Genomic DNA, 16,636 nt, shown 5'->3' on the forward strand with positions numbered 1-16,636 from the left:
GAAGCACTCAGGAGAGCTCCTGGCGCATGGTAAACACTTAATGAGTGGCTATAGTTAGGCCAGACGTCCTGTGCAGCACACTGAGCTGGGCAGGGGCTGCAATCACTTTGGACGGTAACCACCCTGGCTGTTTATTCAATTTACTTCCATGCAAGAATGTAGCTCCAAGAGAGCAGAAACACGGATGTTTTATTTACTCTTTGATTTCTAGTAATTTGTACGGGCTCTGGAACACCTTAAAGGTTCAAAACTGGAAATAGCTGTGTCTCATTCCCCTCCAGGCCCAGTGAGTCTCTCTCCACGTCGGCAGGGACAGGCCCCCATGAGCGGCTCAGAACAGCCTCCCCTTGGCACAATTTTGCACTGTTCACCAGACCAAGATCACGGCTCAGTAGCTGCGGCGCACAGCCTCAGTAGCTGTGGTGCACAGGCTCAGTAGGTGTGGCGCACGGGCTCAGTAGTTGTGGCGCACAGGCTTAGTTGCTCCGCGGCATGTGGGATCTTCCCAGACCGGGGATCGAACCCACGTCGCCTGCATTGGCAGGCGGATTCTTAACCACTGCGCCACCAGGGAAGTCCCCTGGGTGACTCTTAACTACTGAAGCTTGAGAACCACTGCCTAGGTTCAGGCCCCTCTGACCCGGGCCTCCTTGCTCCTCCACCCAAATCAGTCTGTCTGAACCCAGGCAGTTTCTGCATCACGCTCTATGCACCCACAGCCCTAGAAGAGGAGGGAGCCGAGGCCAGACCGACACTTGGGAGAGCCTGGGGCCTCAGGACTTGAGGTGGGACCAGGTGGGGGCTGGCAAACCTGCTGTGTGGGGAAGGCCCAGCTCATGACATCAAACTTTTTATTTTTTAGTTACTGGTCTCAAAATTCCTCTGGATTGACTAAGCCAGACCATGGAAAGTGGACATCGGCAGATGCCCAGATCCCAGCGGATCACCAGGGCAGGTTGCAAGGAGAAGAACTTTTTGTGCTCCGGAGAAGGGAAGGACAGGATGGGAGTTAGCCAGGTGGAGGGAGGCTGAGTGCTCTGCAGAGAAACGCTGAGTGGCAGGCTCCTGGAGAGGATGGGGCACGTCTAAGAAGATGTTTAGGTTGTTTGCTGAGCGGTATGTGAGGCAACCTTGCCTGGGCTCCCCCAGTCCTCCAGTAAATTCTATTAAGCCCAGGAGCATATGGTACAAGTGATTTTCGTTGTGGAAACTGAAGAAGGGTCAGAGGTTCAAGTGGAAGGCCAGGATGATACAGGCTCCACACAACAAACCATCTGGCATCCTGGAGGAGCCAGAGAACACAGGGTCCCCCAGGACTTACATAGCCTGAGGGCTTTGGGCTTCTACAGGCCACAGAACCGGAGAAGTCGAGCAGATATTCTCTAATCTTGTGGGTCAGAGGGCCCCTGGCCAACCACTCTCAACCCAAAGAAAAATGAGAAGACAAAAGGAAAATGTGGTTTGGCTCTATAAACGGGATACTAATTATAGCCATTTGTGCAAACTGTTTTCCATTAGTGCTTAATTGCTTACCATGCGGTATAATAACAATTACGCATTGCATGACCTACATGTCAGATTAGCTGAGTTCTATTTGCCTCCATGTGGGCAGTCTTCCTCTTGTCTTGAGGAAGTCTGGTTGTCTGTGGGCTCACACAGTGGCTTTATTTATAACTTGAAAGAAAACTATAGGCACAATACTCAGTGTATGGGTAATTGTCTCCTCTAAGAGGTGGATTACCTCATGTGCTTCAAATGTCAGTATGTTGTCTAGTTTTGGGGCTTGGCCAAAAAAAGAGACTATGCATTCTATTACACTTTATATCTGTTTGTCCTTTTCTATTTAGGAGACCTATAAAGCATCCCTCACCAAAGCAATGAGGTCCCCGCACACCTCTAAAACAGAAATCGAATAATCATTCCCAGCCAATGTTAGTAGCTCATCCTAAATCCACACTTCAGGGAAGAGAATAAAATACAGAAACAATTCCTCAGGGCACAGCCAATAGAGACGGCGGATGACAAGGCTCTTCAGCGGTTCCCCCACTAAAGAACAGCTTGGAAGTAAAGGACAGCAGCTCACGAATTCAAGGAGGCTATTTCTGAGAAGGAGCCTCCAACGGATCTTCCAAACTCTTCCTGATGGCCTACTGTGTGCCTGGCTCTGGCCTCAGCGCTGTGAAGGCAGAGTGGGGGCCAGGGGGTCAAAACAAAATACACGAGTTACAAAACCTCGTTTCTGTCCTTAGGGAAATGATGACTTGGTTGGGGGAGGGGCCACAGATGACTTAAATGGGCCCAGATAAAAGAGGAGAGAGTGGGAGAGCAGAGGAGGACAGAACAAATATATCAGCAAAGCAATCTTACTTCTGCAAGTCGTCTGATCCGAGTTGAGGATGTAGCCTTGTTTGCACCTGCAGACATACGAGCCGGGAGTATTGATGCAGAAGTGGGCGCAGTTATGCTCCAGGATGCTGCACATGTGGACCGCTGAAAGGGAAGACATGGCAAGTTAAGGCAACGATGAGGCCTTCTCTAACTTCATCCCCCTCGCAAACATGCATCCAGAGTCTACACTGTGAAGGAAGGAGCAGGACTCAAAGAGAAACGAGCTGCAGTCCCCACCCTCCAGGGGTAGCCTCTGGTAGGACCAGACAGTTCTCCAGAAACGCCATCAGCAATATATACATAGAGGGCTGCAGAGGGTCAAAGGGAAATGATGTTAGGCTGAGCCATGTGAGATTGCTGATATCCAACTAAAAACAGGTCACAAACGTCCTACAAAAATAGAAACTTCACAGCGCAATTAATAATATCCAGCTGCTGGGCAGAGGAAATCAGAAAGGCTGCTGACTAGTCAGGGGTGGCTCTGACTAACGTGCGGACGTGCTAGGCAGCAGCGGGTTCGGAGGAAAAGCTATTAAATGAGGATGTGGTAAAGAATCAACAGTTTCTCAGGATCATAAATCCCAAGAGTAATGTAATCTTTTAATAGGGAAAAGTATTATAAAAATTTGGGGAGTTAAAAAATGCACTCATGGGCTTCCCTGGTGGCGCAGTGGTTGAGAGTCCGCCTGCCGATGCAGGGGACGAGGGTTCGTGCCCCGGTCCGGGAAGATCCCGCATGCCGCGGCGCGGCTGGGCCCGTGAGCCATGGCCGCTGAGCCTGCGCGTCCGGAGCCTGTGCTCCGCAACGGGAGAGGCCACAGCAGTGAGAGGCCCGCGTACCGAAAAAAAAAAAAGAAAAAAAAAAACCAACAAAACAAAACAAAAAAATGCACTCATGTTTCCATAATCTTTATGTCTCAATTTAAAATATTTCTGGATGGACCTAGAGTCTGTCATACAGAGTGAAGTAAGTCAGAAAGAGAAAAACAAATACCGTAGGCTAACACATATATATGGAATCTAAAAAAAAAAAAGGTTCTGAAGAACCTAGGGGCAGGACAGGAATAAAGACGTAGATATAGAGAATGGACTTGAGGACATGGGGAGGGGGAAGGGTAAGCCGGGACAAAGTGAGAGAGTGGCATGGACATATATACACTACCAAATGTAAACTAGATAGCTAGTGGGAAGCAGCCACATGGCACAGGGAGATCAGCTCGGTGCTTTGTGACCACCTAGAGGGGTGGGATAGGGAGGGTAGGAGGGAGACGCAAGAGGGAGGAGATATGGGGATATATGTTATAAAGCAGAAACTAACACAACATTATCAAGCAATTATACTCCAATAAAGATGTTAAAAAAAAATTTCTGGGACTTCCCTGGTGGTCCAGTGTTAAAGAATCCACCTTACAATGCAGGGGACGCGGGTTCGATCCCTGGTCAGGGAACTAAGATCCCACATGCCGTGGGACAACTAGAGCCCGCGTGCTGCAAACTACAAAGCCCACGCTCCCTGGAACCTGCACACCACAACTAGAGAAGAGAAAACCTGCACACCACAACTAGAGAGAAGTCTGCTCACCACAACGAAAGATCCTGCATGCCTCAATGAAAATCCCGAGTGCCACAACTAAGACCCAACGCAGCCAAAAATAAGTTAAATTTTAAAAATAATAATAATGGGAACTTCCCTGGTGGCACAGGGGTTAAGAATCCACCTGCCAATGCAGGGGACACGGGTTCGAGCCCTGGTCCAGGAAGATCCCACATGCCACGGAGCAACTAAGCCTGTGCGCCACAACTACTGAGCCCGCGTGACACAACTACTGAAGCCTGTGCGCCTAGAGCCCGTGCTCTGCAACAAGAGAAGCCACCGCAATGAGAAGCCCATGTACTGCAATGAAGAGTAGCCCCCACTCGCCACAACTAGAGAAAGCCCACGTGCAGCAACGAAGACCCAATACAGCCCCCCCAAAATTAATTAATTAATTAATTAAAAATAATAAATAAATAAAATATTTCTGCGTTTAGTTTCTGAAGTACCTCGGCTTTCAGATACACTGATTCTTGCATAAGTCTGTTGGACCTCATGAAAATTCTTATTGTTTCTTACATCTTAATTTATGACTTTACTCCATATAATTCAACCTGAACATATTTAAAATTAACAAGCATCAGCATAAGCAGAGTACAATTTATGCAAGTGTTGTCATAAACAAAAAGGATGTCCATATGTAGAAATATATTTTTATAAAGCTAAAACAGAAGAGACTTTCAATAGCTAAGGACAATCCCCTCACTCCAGTGCTTAGGAAAACTCAGCTACTGATGAAATCGATGGCATATCTTAAGTATATGTCCCTTTACTTCAAAGTAAGTAACATGGTGGACAGTAAGTGAAAGTAAAACCTTTTTATTTCATAATACAATTTAGAATGATTGTTCTGAGTTTACGATTGACTGTGTTTTATTGTTTTTTTGGGGGGCGGGGCGCGGCGGTTGCGGTACGCGGGCCTCTCACCGTTGTGGCCTCTCCCATTGCGGAGCACAGGCTCCGGACGCGCAGGCTCAGAGGCCGTGGCTCACGGGCCCAGCCGCTCCACGGCATGTGGTATCCTCCCGGACCGGGGCGTGAACCCGTGTCCCCTGCATCGGCAGGCGGACCCTCAACCACTGTGCCACCAGGGAAGCCCTTGACTGTGTTTTAATTCCAGTTAGGATACAAATAATGTTAGGAAAGTTCATAGATTAAATCCAATCAGTCATTTTTTACTTCAGAGTGAAAGAAGTATCTGTTTTTGTGACCATGGGCAATTTTCTTCACTTCTTGATATTAAATGGGAGTAAAAATAGTACCAACCTCATAAGGGCCTTGTAAGGGTTAAAATAATTAAGATGGTAAAGTGCTTAAAACATAGCGCAGGGGAATGCCTGATATGCGTTAACTCTATGGAACAAAGGAGAAGCATGGTGGACTTTTGTTTTATTTTACATACCTGGGTTCATCCTATACATATTCATCTTCACCTTGGTTTTTCACTCAGCATTAATAACAGATTCTGTCTCTATTGATACATACTATCTTTCACGGAATCTAAGGTGCACCCAATTTCAGAGATGTTAAAGTGTGAGGACACGTACATTGATCCTCATTATTCACAGAGTCCATATTTGAGAATTTGCCTACTTGCAAACATTTATTTGTAACCCTAAAATCAGTACTCAGAGTGCTTCCATCATCATTTGTGGACACACTCAGAGCGATGAAAAATTTAGGTCGCCAGCTGAGGCTGAACAAGACAATGCTCTGCATTCCTGTTTCTGCTCTCAGACCGTGAATGAGTATCCTTCTCAAGTGCCACACTGTTTGCATTTTTGTGCTTTTTGTTGATGATTCTGCTGTTTAAAATGGCCCCAAGTGTAGTGTTGAAGTGTTGGAGTTTGCTCAAGTGAAGTGTGTCTGGTGTTCCTAAGTGCAAGGAGGCTATGATGTGCCTTATGGAGAAAATGTGTGTTGGATAAATTTCATTCGGGCAAGAGTGATAGTGCTGTTGGCTGTGAATTCAATGTGAATGAATCAACGATATATAAAGAAGGTGTCTTTGCACAGAAACACACATAAAACAAGATTATGTATTGATCAGTTGACAACAGCGTCGGACCAGAGGCTCCGAGGAACCTAACTCTGTATTTCCCCTAGGAGCTGTGGTTCAGTACTTGCTGCTTCAGTCAGCGTTCACCATGACGTTACAGGACATAATTCCCAAGAACAATGAGAATCCACTGTACACCTTAGCTTTGGTCAAACACATTTGATCTAGTTCATTCCTTTTAATTGCTTTATCCACTGGTCATATGACTAGTCCTCATTATATTTAGCCATTTCCCCACCAGTCCACAGTTTCGCTTTCCCAATGCTGTGATGAACCTTCTTAAACACATCTCCTTGAGCACATGTGCAGTTGTTTCTCTAGGACTGGGTCCTACTTTTTATTTTTTTGGCCGCGTTGGGTCTTCATTGCTGCACCAGGGCTTTCTCTAGTTGTGGCGAGCGGGGTCTACTTTGCGTTGCGGTGCGCGGGCTTCTCATTGCGGTGGCTTCTCTTGTTGAGGAGCATGGGCTCTAGGCGCGCAGCCTTCAGTAGTTGCAGCACGTGGGCTCAGTGGTTGTGGCGCACGGGCTTAGTTGCTCCGCGGCATGCGGGATGTTCCCACACCAGGGCTCGAACCCACGTCCCCTGCATTGGCAGGCAGATTCTTAACCACTGCGCCACAGGGAAGCTCCTGGGTCCTACTTTAAATAGATATCACCTCACTGTCTTGCAAGGTAGTTTATACCAGCAATGCATGAGAGTAATGATTCCCACCTCCTCAAAACTTCAGCACTCGGGATTATCAAACGTTAAGTTTTTGACCGTGTTAAGAGGGAGAAATCATTATCCTGTTTTTAATTTGCATTCGCTTTGCACCCTGGAAGGCTCTCTTCTTTTCCTAGGCTGCCGCAGTCAAATTACCCACAGGCATAGAGGCGTCCTTATGCAACTCTTAGCATGTCACTATTTTCCTCCATAATGAAGAAAATCTAAAGTCTAGACAACCAGCAACATAGCGGTTATACACTGGTATGAGGCCCAAGTGATGAGTCTGCTGCCCGCCTTCTCACCGAGACCCTGACAGATAATTATTTTGACAGGAGATGTGAGGCAGAGAAAATACCTGTGGGGCAGCAGACAGCACAGTGGTGATGAGAAAGGCTTCTGGAAATAAGACTTCAGCTGAGCTTCACCGTGAGCTTGTATGAATTACTTAATGTCTCTGAACTCCACTTTCTTCACCTGTCAAATAGGGAAATTAAAAGAACTATTGCATAGGGTTTTGGAGTGACAGCTTGTTACTAAGGCTTGTCTTGGCCATGTACGAGAAAAGAAATTGGAACCAGGAGACTGTCCCACGTACCACAAAAGAAACTGAAACCAGAAACTTGGTGTAATGGAAAGAGCACTGGGTTAGAAGCCAGAAGACAGGTGCTCTAGTTCCCTTCTGCCTCGAACAAGTGAGGGAAGTTCATGTAAGTTGCGTAGCTCTTTTTGGCTTATTTCTTTACCTGTAGAATAAAGGCATGTATGATGTCCAGGGACCTTCAGTACAGACACAATTATTTTCTAGAAGCTGCCTTCCTTCTCATTCCCAATGCGGGCTGACTGGGGGAGCGGCTGCGTTGGTGTGAGGTAGCCCCTCTCCTGGTCACTGTTGGGCGTTCAGGGTCTGACAGTCAGAGTTTTTTCTTGGCATTTAGCCACTAGAATTGAGGAAAAGGGGGTTTACACTGAGGGCAAGCATATCTGGGGGCCGACAGGGTGCATGCTCTCTGCCCCTGGACCAGAGAAGTCCAAGGAGAAGTAGAGTAGGGATGGAGAGAAAGCAAAGCTGTCACTCACTATGCGTCTCCGTATTTCCACGAGTAATATTCACGGAATCTAAGGTGCACCCAATTTCAGAGATGTTAAAGTGTGAGGACACGTACATTGATCCTCATTATTCACAGAGTCCATATTTGAGAATTTGCCTACTTGCAAACATTTATTTGTAACCCTAAAATCAGTACTCAGAGTGCTTCCATCATCATTTGTGGACACACTCAGAGCGATGAAAAATTTAGGTCGCCAGCTGAGGCTGAACAAGACAATGCTCTGCATTCCTGTTTCTGCTCTCAGACCGTGAATGAGTATCCTTCTCAAGTGCCACACTGTTTGCATTTTTGTGCTTTTTGTTGATGATTCTGCTGTTTAAAATGGCCCCAAGTGTAGTGTTGAAGTGTTGGAGTTTGCTCAAGTGAAGTGTGTCTGGTGTTCCTAAGTGCAAGGAGGCTATGATGTGCCTTATGGAGAAAATGTGTGTTGGATAAATTTCATTCGGGCAAGAGTGATAGTGCTGTTGGCTGTGAATTCAATGTGAATGAATCAACGATATATAAAGAAGGTGTCTTTGCACAGAAACACACATAAAACAAGATTATGTATTGATCAGTTGACAACAGCGTCGGACCAGAGGCTCCGAGGAACCTAACTCTGTATTTCCCCTAGGAGCTGTGGTTCAGTACTTGCTGCTTCAGTCAGCGTTCACCATGACGTTACAGGACATAATTCCCAAGAACAATGAGAATCCACTGTACACCTTAGCTTTGGTCAAACACATTTGATCTAGTTCATTCCTTTTAATTGCTTTATCCACTGGTCATATGACTAGTCCTCATTATATTTAGCCATTTCCCCACCAGTCCACAGTTTCGCTTTCCCAATGCTGTGATGAACCTTCTTAAACACATCTCCTTGAGCACATGTGCAGTTGTTTCTCTAGGACTGGGTCCTACTTTTTATTTTTTTGGCCGCGTTGGGTCTTCATTGCTGCACCAGGGCTTTCTCTAGTTGTGGCGAGCGGGGTCTACTTTGCGTTGCGGTGCGCGGGCTTCTCATTGCGGTGGCTTCTCTTGTTGAGGAGCATGGGCTCTAGGCGCGCAGCCTTCAGTAGTTGCAGCACGTGGGCTCAGTGGTTGTGGCGCACGGGCTTAGTTGCTCCGCGGCATGCGGGATGTTCCCACACCAGGGCTCGAACCCACGTCCCCTGCATTGGCAGGCAGATTCTTAACCACTGCGCCACAGGGAAGCTCCTGGGTCCTACTTTAAATAGATATCACCTCACTGTCTTGCAAGGTAGTTTATACCAGCAATGCATGAGAGTAATGATTCCCACCTCCTCAAAACTTCAGCACTCGGGATTATCAAACGTTAAGTTTTTGACCGTGTTAAGAGGGAGAAATCATTATCCTGTTTTTAATTTGCATTCGCTTTGCACCCTGGAAGGCTCTCTTCTTTTCCTAGGCTGCCGCAGTCAAATTACCCACAGGCATAGAGGCGTCCTTATGCAACTCTTAGCATGTCACTATTTTCCTCCATAATGAAGAAAATCTAAAGTCTAGACAACCAGCAACATAGCGGTTATACACTGGTATGAGGCCCAAGTGATGAGTCTGCTGCCCGCCTTCTCACCGAGACCCTGACAGATAATTATTTTGACAGGAGATGTGAGGCAGAGAAAATACCTGTGGGGCAGCAGACAGCACAGTGGTGATGAGAAAGGCTTCTGGAAATAAGACTTCAGCTGAGCTTCACCGTGAGCTTGTATGAATTACTTAATGTCTCTGAACTCCACTTTCTTCACCTGTCAAATAGGGAAATTAAAAGAACTATTGCATAGGGTTTTGGAGTGACAGCTTGTTACTAAGGCTTGTCTTGGCCATGTACGAGAAAAGAAATTGGAACCAGGAGACTGTCCCACGTACCACAAAAGAAACTGAAACCAGAAACTTGGTGTAATGGAAAGAGCACTGGGTTAGAAGCCAGAAGACAGGTGCTCTAGTTCCCTTCTGCCTCGAACAAGTGAGGGAAGTTCATGTAAGTTGCGTAGCTCTTTTTGGCTTATTTCTTTACCTGTAGAATAAAGGCATGTATGATGTCCAGGGACCTTCAGTACAGACACAATTATTTTCTAGAAGCTGCCTTCCTTCTCATTCCCAATGCGGGCTGACTGGGGGAGCGGCTGCGTTGGTGTGAGGTAGCCCCTCTCCTGGTCACTGTTGGGCGTTCAGGGTCTGACAGTCAGAGTTTTTTCTTGGCATTTAGCCACTAGAATTGAGGAAAAGGGGGTTTACACTGAGGGCAAGCATATCTGGGGGCCGACAGGGTGCATGCTCTCTGCCCCTGGACCAGAGAAGTCCAAGGAGAAGTAGAGTAGGGATGGAGAGAAAGCAAAGCTGTCACTCACTATGCGTCTCCGTATTTCCACGAGTAATATAACACAATCCGCCCTTCTAAAGCTAGTTCAAGTTGAATTTCTGTTACTTTCAACCAAAAGACCTGCTATGTCTCCTTAGCAGGTCACGAAATTAACAGAGACTCTGGACTCATTTTTTTGTTTTTAAATGAAATAGAAAAATCCCAAACATTTTTACTAAGGCAGTATAAAAATTTTCCACCTGTAAAATTCTATAGATGAGGAATCGGTGATACTAAGAGCATCTGGCCCTAATGCCTTGCCCTCCCGTGGGGCAGGCCTTTGTGATGTGACTGAAGGGGGCACGAGAGTCCTGCCTCCTACGGTGGCCTGCAGGTGGTCTCACACCTCAGAAGGCCTTGTAGGTTGAAGCTGGGTCAAGGCTTTGCGTTCGGGGGAAGAAATCACTAATCAGCAGACTGAGTCTCTGGCAGGATTGGATTTTTAACCAGGCGATCTGAATGTTAATAAGTGTTTATTAATGAATGTGTGATTGACTAAATGAATGATCAAAAGAGTGGTGGGCTGACTGGGGGTCTTCAAAGGAACAGTTACTGGGTACGGAAAGTCAAGGCCTGCGCAAGTCCATCTGGCCTCGCACTTAGCAACAGGGCCTTGAGGGGCTGCAGTAAGTGTGGACTTTACCCGGGCTGGTTGATGGGAGGGGTGTCTTAGGCATACTGTTAGGGCTTTCTACTGTGCCTGGCCTGCATGGGGTGAGGCTCTTAGGGTAGGAACAACCAGCCTCCAGGCTTTAAATGCCAGGCTAAGCTGATAAAGGAGATACCAAGAGGTTAAGGAAAAGCAGCCCTGGGAATTCCCTGGCAGTCCAGTGGTTAGGACTCTGCGCTTTCACTGCCGAGGGCGAGGGTTCAACCCCTGGTGGGGGAACTAGGATCTCGCGAGTTGCTTGGTGCGGCCAAAAAGAAAAAAAAGAGGCAGCCCTCCCAGGCTGCAAGTTATCAGAAGGCTCAGGATAGACATGCATTGTTCAGCCCCTAGATTCAAGTGTCCTCTCTCACTGGGTGGCAAAAATGGTGGGCCCCAGGATAGGTAGGTTTTGGTCATCTTGTAGAAAGGGCCTCATTCACAGGAGGCCTCTAAGATTTTCTTGGAGGTCTCGGAGTGGCCTGAGAATGCAACCTCAGGAGCCCTCCTGCCCCCAGCTGTGGCTGGTGTGGGAATTCACTGCCTGTGGGTACAAAGCCACAGCTGTGCCTGAGTTCACGTCCACACAGGCAGTGAGCACAAGAGCCTAATCTCTTCCTAATCGTACGATAAAGGCTCCTGTCTTGATCACTCCTGGAGATACCCTGTCCCCACCAAGGCACGGATCCAGCAGCGTTTTTCGGTTCTGCCCAAAAGCACACAAGCCTCAGCTCAGCTTCCCTCTGAGATCCCCTCTCTAGGTGCACTTTGACCTCCACGTCCCTGCCTGGCCTCTCATCAGCATTTCTCAAGCTGTGGGTTATGTCTCCTTAGCAGGTCACGAAATTAACAGAGACTCTGGACTCATTTTTTTGTTTTTAAATGAAACAGAAAGAACTATTAAAAATATCATTCTTTTCCTGGCTTACTGCAATCGTCCTCCCTACACATCTCTAGCCGGTAAACTCCTACTCTCTCTTTTCTTTTTCTTTTAAGATTTATTTATTATATATTTATTTTATTTACTTTTGGCTGCGTCGGGTCTTAAGTTGCACCATGCAGGATCTTCGCTGAGGCACGCGGGATCTTTTCGTTGCGGCGTGCGGGCTTCTCTCTAGTTGTGGCGTGCGGGTTTTCTCTTGCCTAGTTGTGTCCCGCAGGCTCCAGGGCACGTGGGCTCTGTCCTTTGCGGCACGCAGGTTCTCTAGTTGAGGCGCGTGAGCTCAGTAGTTGCGGCACACAGGCTTAGCTGCTTGGCGGCATGTGGGATCTTAGTTCCCTGGCCAGGGATCAAACCCGCATCCCCTGCATTGTAAGGAGGATTCTTTACCACTGGGCCACCGGGGAAGTCCCCCCTACTCCTCTTTCAAGTCTGTGTAGCACATAGTAGTTAAGATGTAGGTTCTGAGCCAGAATGCCTGGGTTCACACCTCAACTCTGCCACTTAGTGCTATGTGACCTTGGACAAGTTACTGAACTTCTCTGGGTCTCTATTTCCTCTTCTGTAAAATGGGAATTATAGGAGCACCTACCTCACAGGTTTGTTGTGAGAATAAAATGAGTTAACATATGCTAATAGCGCAAAACAGCACACGCACACATTAATATCAATAAGTGTTAGTTATAATCATTATTGTCTCTTTAAAGTTCTCCTGGACTCCCTAGGCAGACCCTGGCATTCTTTGATCAGAAGGCCTCCAGTGCCAGGTGACTTCCCAAGGCCTCTGAAGTGCATACTTCATATAGCCAACATCCCATTTCTCTGTGATGAGAGCATCTTCCCACCAGCCTGAAACCCTCAGACCCAGCAGGTGGAGGGTAAGAGTTCTGAAGCCAGAGAGACTCCAACTCTGCTGCCTGAAGCCGCTTATCCTTTCCAAGCCCCAGTTTCTACTTCTGTAAAATGGGGTAATAATAGTACCTGCTTCGCAGGGCTGTTATAAGTATTCAATGAAATAACATATTGGAAAGTACCTAGCCCAGGACCAAACTGGCTGTTATTCTCAGAGTGTAGCTCAATAAATGTTTAAGGAACTAATGAGACTTCCAAAACCCCAGAGAACTGCCATCTGCAACATGGTAGACACTGTTGTCTGAGGGTTGGAGGGCAGGTCAAAGCTGAGGCCATCTGCCTACCCTGCTGGTCCTCGGTGTGTTTGACCGTAATCGCATACAACATGGTGCACACTAAATGGGGCTCTACAGTTTTGTTTGTTTGTTTGTTTTGTTTTTGCGGTACGCGGGCCTCTCACTGCTGCGGCCTCTCCCGTTGCGGAGCACAGGCTCCGGACGCGCAGGCTCAGTGGCCGGGGCTCACGGGCCCAGCCGCTCCGCGGCACGTGGGATCCTCCCGGACCGGGGCACGAACCCGCGTCCCCCGCATCGGCAGGCGGACTCTCAACCACTGCGCCACCAGGGAAGCCCGGCTCTACAGTTTATAACGCCTGTTCACACATCTACTCTCCGCAGGTAAAATCCGCAGTTTACAGATGTGCTCAGCATCTATACAGCTGGCAGGTGGGGTCACTGAAACCTCAGTCTGCCCCTCCCCATCGCAAAGGCTTCCCATCAAACTCCAAGGTGAATATCAACCTCAGGGCTGGTGTGCCTAGCATGGCTGGACTGCGGGGGCTGCCTGCAGAAAACCGTTTACCTTAAAAGAGGAATTTCTATCTCCCAATGCGAAGAGGAATGAAATGAGCAAGAGGTTTGGAAGTAGAACCCACCATCTCCTGGCTGCTTGGGAATTCACTTAACAAGTTCACAGTCCTGTAAAAGGGAGGGATAGCATCGTGCTGCCTCCCCAGATTTTCGTGAGGATAAAGTGCGAAAACACAAGAGAAAGTACTGTGTAAATGTTAGTTATTGCGATCCTTACTGCACGGTTGATGAAGAGGCCCCGGGGCCTCCTTCACCTTTCAAGACAGTTGACAAGTCTGCTCAGCAGAGCCCTGCGATGAGGAGAGACAGGAGCTGGTCTTCTGTGGGGTCGGAAGGGGGATTCAGTTCCCGGGCCCTAACAGATGAATGAATGAATGGCACAATACTAATATTTTCTTAGAGCTTCAAGATTACAAAAACGGGAGTAGCCAAACTGCCTTTTAATTTTGCTGCCAGGCCATAAAGCACAGAGAAGGTTCTTCTGTGAACAAGTCCACATCCTCAGCCTCATCATATTACCTTTCCCTTTGCTGAGCAATTCAGAGAGCTTATAAAAGAACTCATCCATTAACATTTTTCCAAGACAACTGAATAAACACGTCAAAACTGTTACAGAACCAATTTCTTTTTTTAATATTTCCAGGAAAGGGGGAATATAAATTCTGCAGAAGTCATTTAAAGTCATAAACCTTAAAAATGTTTGCAGTGCATTCTACTGGCTGAAGTTTTCCAGGTGACTCAGGCCACGGCAAGCCACAGAGACCCAGCCCCTCTGCGGCGCCAGGGAAATGGCACTTCTGAATGTTTTCCAAGTGACATTGCAGAGCAAAAGTTTCTTTTTCCTTCATGGCGTTGATTTTTTAAGTAAAACTTTTGATTTTGGAGTCAAGAATTAATGGGGTCTCTGCTTTTTGAAGTTAGTTTTCAGCAGAGAATTTTTTTAAATGACGTCAAAAGCACACCGTACTTCCTTCCCGAGGCTTTGACAGGGTCGGGGGAGGTTGGTGTGGGGGGTGGGGGGCGTGTTTCTAAGCTTTGTCACATTCTGAGAACTGGTCTAAAGGTTCCTGCTCCCGGTGAGTTGGAGATGAGTCTGGTCCTTAAGGCCATTCTCCATGCAGACTCCAGGGAAATACTAGTCATTTCAGAATAGACACTTGCTTTTGTTTTCCCATCAAAGAAGCATGGCAGTTGGAGGGGACAGGGACCAATGGGGGTGGACAAAGCTGGACTGGACACTGTTTACCAGGTCAGGAGGCTTGCTTCCCATTTCCAGGGACCAGTGTGGAGCCTGGGTTGGCAGGCTGGAGCCCTGCCCTTCTGGAGGAGAAAAGGATGAGAAGACGGTGGCAGAAGCAGGAAACTGGGGAGAAGGCAAGTTGACCTGCTGGGAAAGCTGAGGCAGGAGCTCGGCTTGGAGGTAACTGGGAGGAGTCTGGCAAGAAAGTATGAAAGAAGCCTTGTGGAGGGTAGGGTTAGAAGAAGGAAGGAAGAAGAACCACAGGAAGAAGACCCTTAAAGCAGAGGAATGCAGCTCAAGGACTTGGGGAGGCATGTCCTTGCAGAAGGAGTCAGGAGGCACCAGCCATCCTACCAGGTGGGAAGGTACCAGGAGCACGTCTTGGTCTTCCCCGTACACTGGGCCTCTTTCTGGGCTGAGAAAACATCCACTGCTAGCACCACCATGGGGCAAAAATGCTCAGTATTCCACACCATCCAAGGAGAAGTTAGGTTATTATTTTTGCCCTCCCATTCCCATGCTTACTACAACTCATGAATTCCAACCTAGGGAATGCCAGGGCAAGCCAATGTGCTGGAGAAAAACTTCCCCTACCTACTGTTACTCATTCTGCAGTTTGAGTGTAAATGTCCCTTCCTCAGGGAAATCTCCCTGAGCCCCCTGGCCTAGGTCAGGTCCTGTCCTGACTTCTTCCTCCGTTACACTGTTACAACTGCAGTTACTTACGTGTTTGTATAATTGCATCCTTAATATGTCTCCTTGGCCAGAGCGCGAGCCCCAAGAGAGCACTGTGTCTACCTTGGCCTTTGCTAAACACCCCTTGCCAGCCTGGTACCTGGGACCAGGTCAGCACAGAATGAACACTGGAAGATGAATGAACGCATCCTAATGATTCCCTGAGAAGAGCCACAGAGAAACAGGACTTACTGCACAACTTGTTCTGGAACACCGAGGTCAGCGACTCAATCTGGCTGAAGTTGGCCACCAGGAAGACGTGGTCCTCGTGGGGCTCGCTTCCGATGGCCTTCAGTGTGTTGAAGTCCACTTGGCCCACGCCGATGGCAAAGATCAGGATGCCTGTGTCCCGGGCCTTTGCAGCTACCTCAGCAACCGAGTCCTGGGGCCTCCCATCGGTCACAATCATTATGACCCGCGGCACGTTCTCCCTCAGTGGCCGGGCACCCTCTGCCTCTGAGAATGCGATGTTCAGGGCATACTGGATGGCCAGCCCCGTCATGGTGCCCGTGGACAGATGCCGCATCCTCTTGATGGCGTGCTCCACCTCGGACTTCCTCTTGAAGGTCTTGAGGGAGAACTCGTTCTTGACGGTGCTGCCATATTGGAGCAGGCCCACACGGGTGACGTCAGGGCCAATGTCCAAGAACTGCAAGATGTCCACGATGAACTCCTTGACCTTCGCATAGTCGTGGGTGTTGACGCTGCGGGAACTGTCAATGATGAAGACCACGTCTGCCCGCTTGTCCTCACAGGAGCTCTCTGGGGAGAGAGGGGAGGGCAAACGCATCAGAAGAGCGTTAAGCATAAACACACTACTATATATAAAATAGATAACTAACAAGGACCCACTGTATAGCACAGGGAACTCTAATCAATATTTTGTAATAACGTATAAGGGAAGAGAATCTGAAGAAGTTATATATACGTATATATGTATAACTGAATCACTGTGCTGTATACCTGAAACTAACACGATGTTGTAAATCAAATATACTTCAATTAAAAATAAAGAAAAGATGGGCTTCCCTGGTGGCTCAGTGGTCGAGGGTCCGCCTGCCGATGCAGGGGACACGGGTTCGTGCCCCGGTCCGGGAAGATCCCACATGCCGCGGAGCGGCTGGGCCCGTGAGC

General features: G+C 48.0%; 1 protein-coding gene across 7 annotated transcripts in view; it reads right to left on the reverse strand.

The window, feature by feature from the left end:
* MATN2 (matrilin 2) overlaps positions 1 to 16,636 on the reverse strand; it is a 175,881-nt gene that overhangs the window by 92,132 nt on the left and 67,113 nt on the right. For all 7 annotated transcript variants that reach the window (XM_028500794.2, XM_028500797.2, XM_028500796.2 and 4 more), the window contains exons 3-4: positions 15,695 to 16,264; positions 2,368 to 2,490 (exon numbers count right to left, since the gene is read on the reverse strand). In XM_028500794.2, coding sequence (XP_028356595.1) covers positions 2,368 to 2,490; positions 15,695 to 16,264 — 693 coding nt within the window. The remainder of the gene's footprint in view (positions 1 to 2,367; positions 2,491 to 15,694; positions 16,265 to 16,636) is intronic.

Source organism: Physeter macrocephalus, chromosome 15 (assembly GCF_002837175.3).
Source record: "Physeter macrocephalus isolate SW-GA chromosome 15, ASM283717v5, whole genome shotgun sequence".
Lineage (NCBI taxonomy): Eukaryota > Metazoa > Chordata > Mammalia > Artiodactyla > Physeteridae > Physeter > Physeter macrocephalus.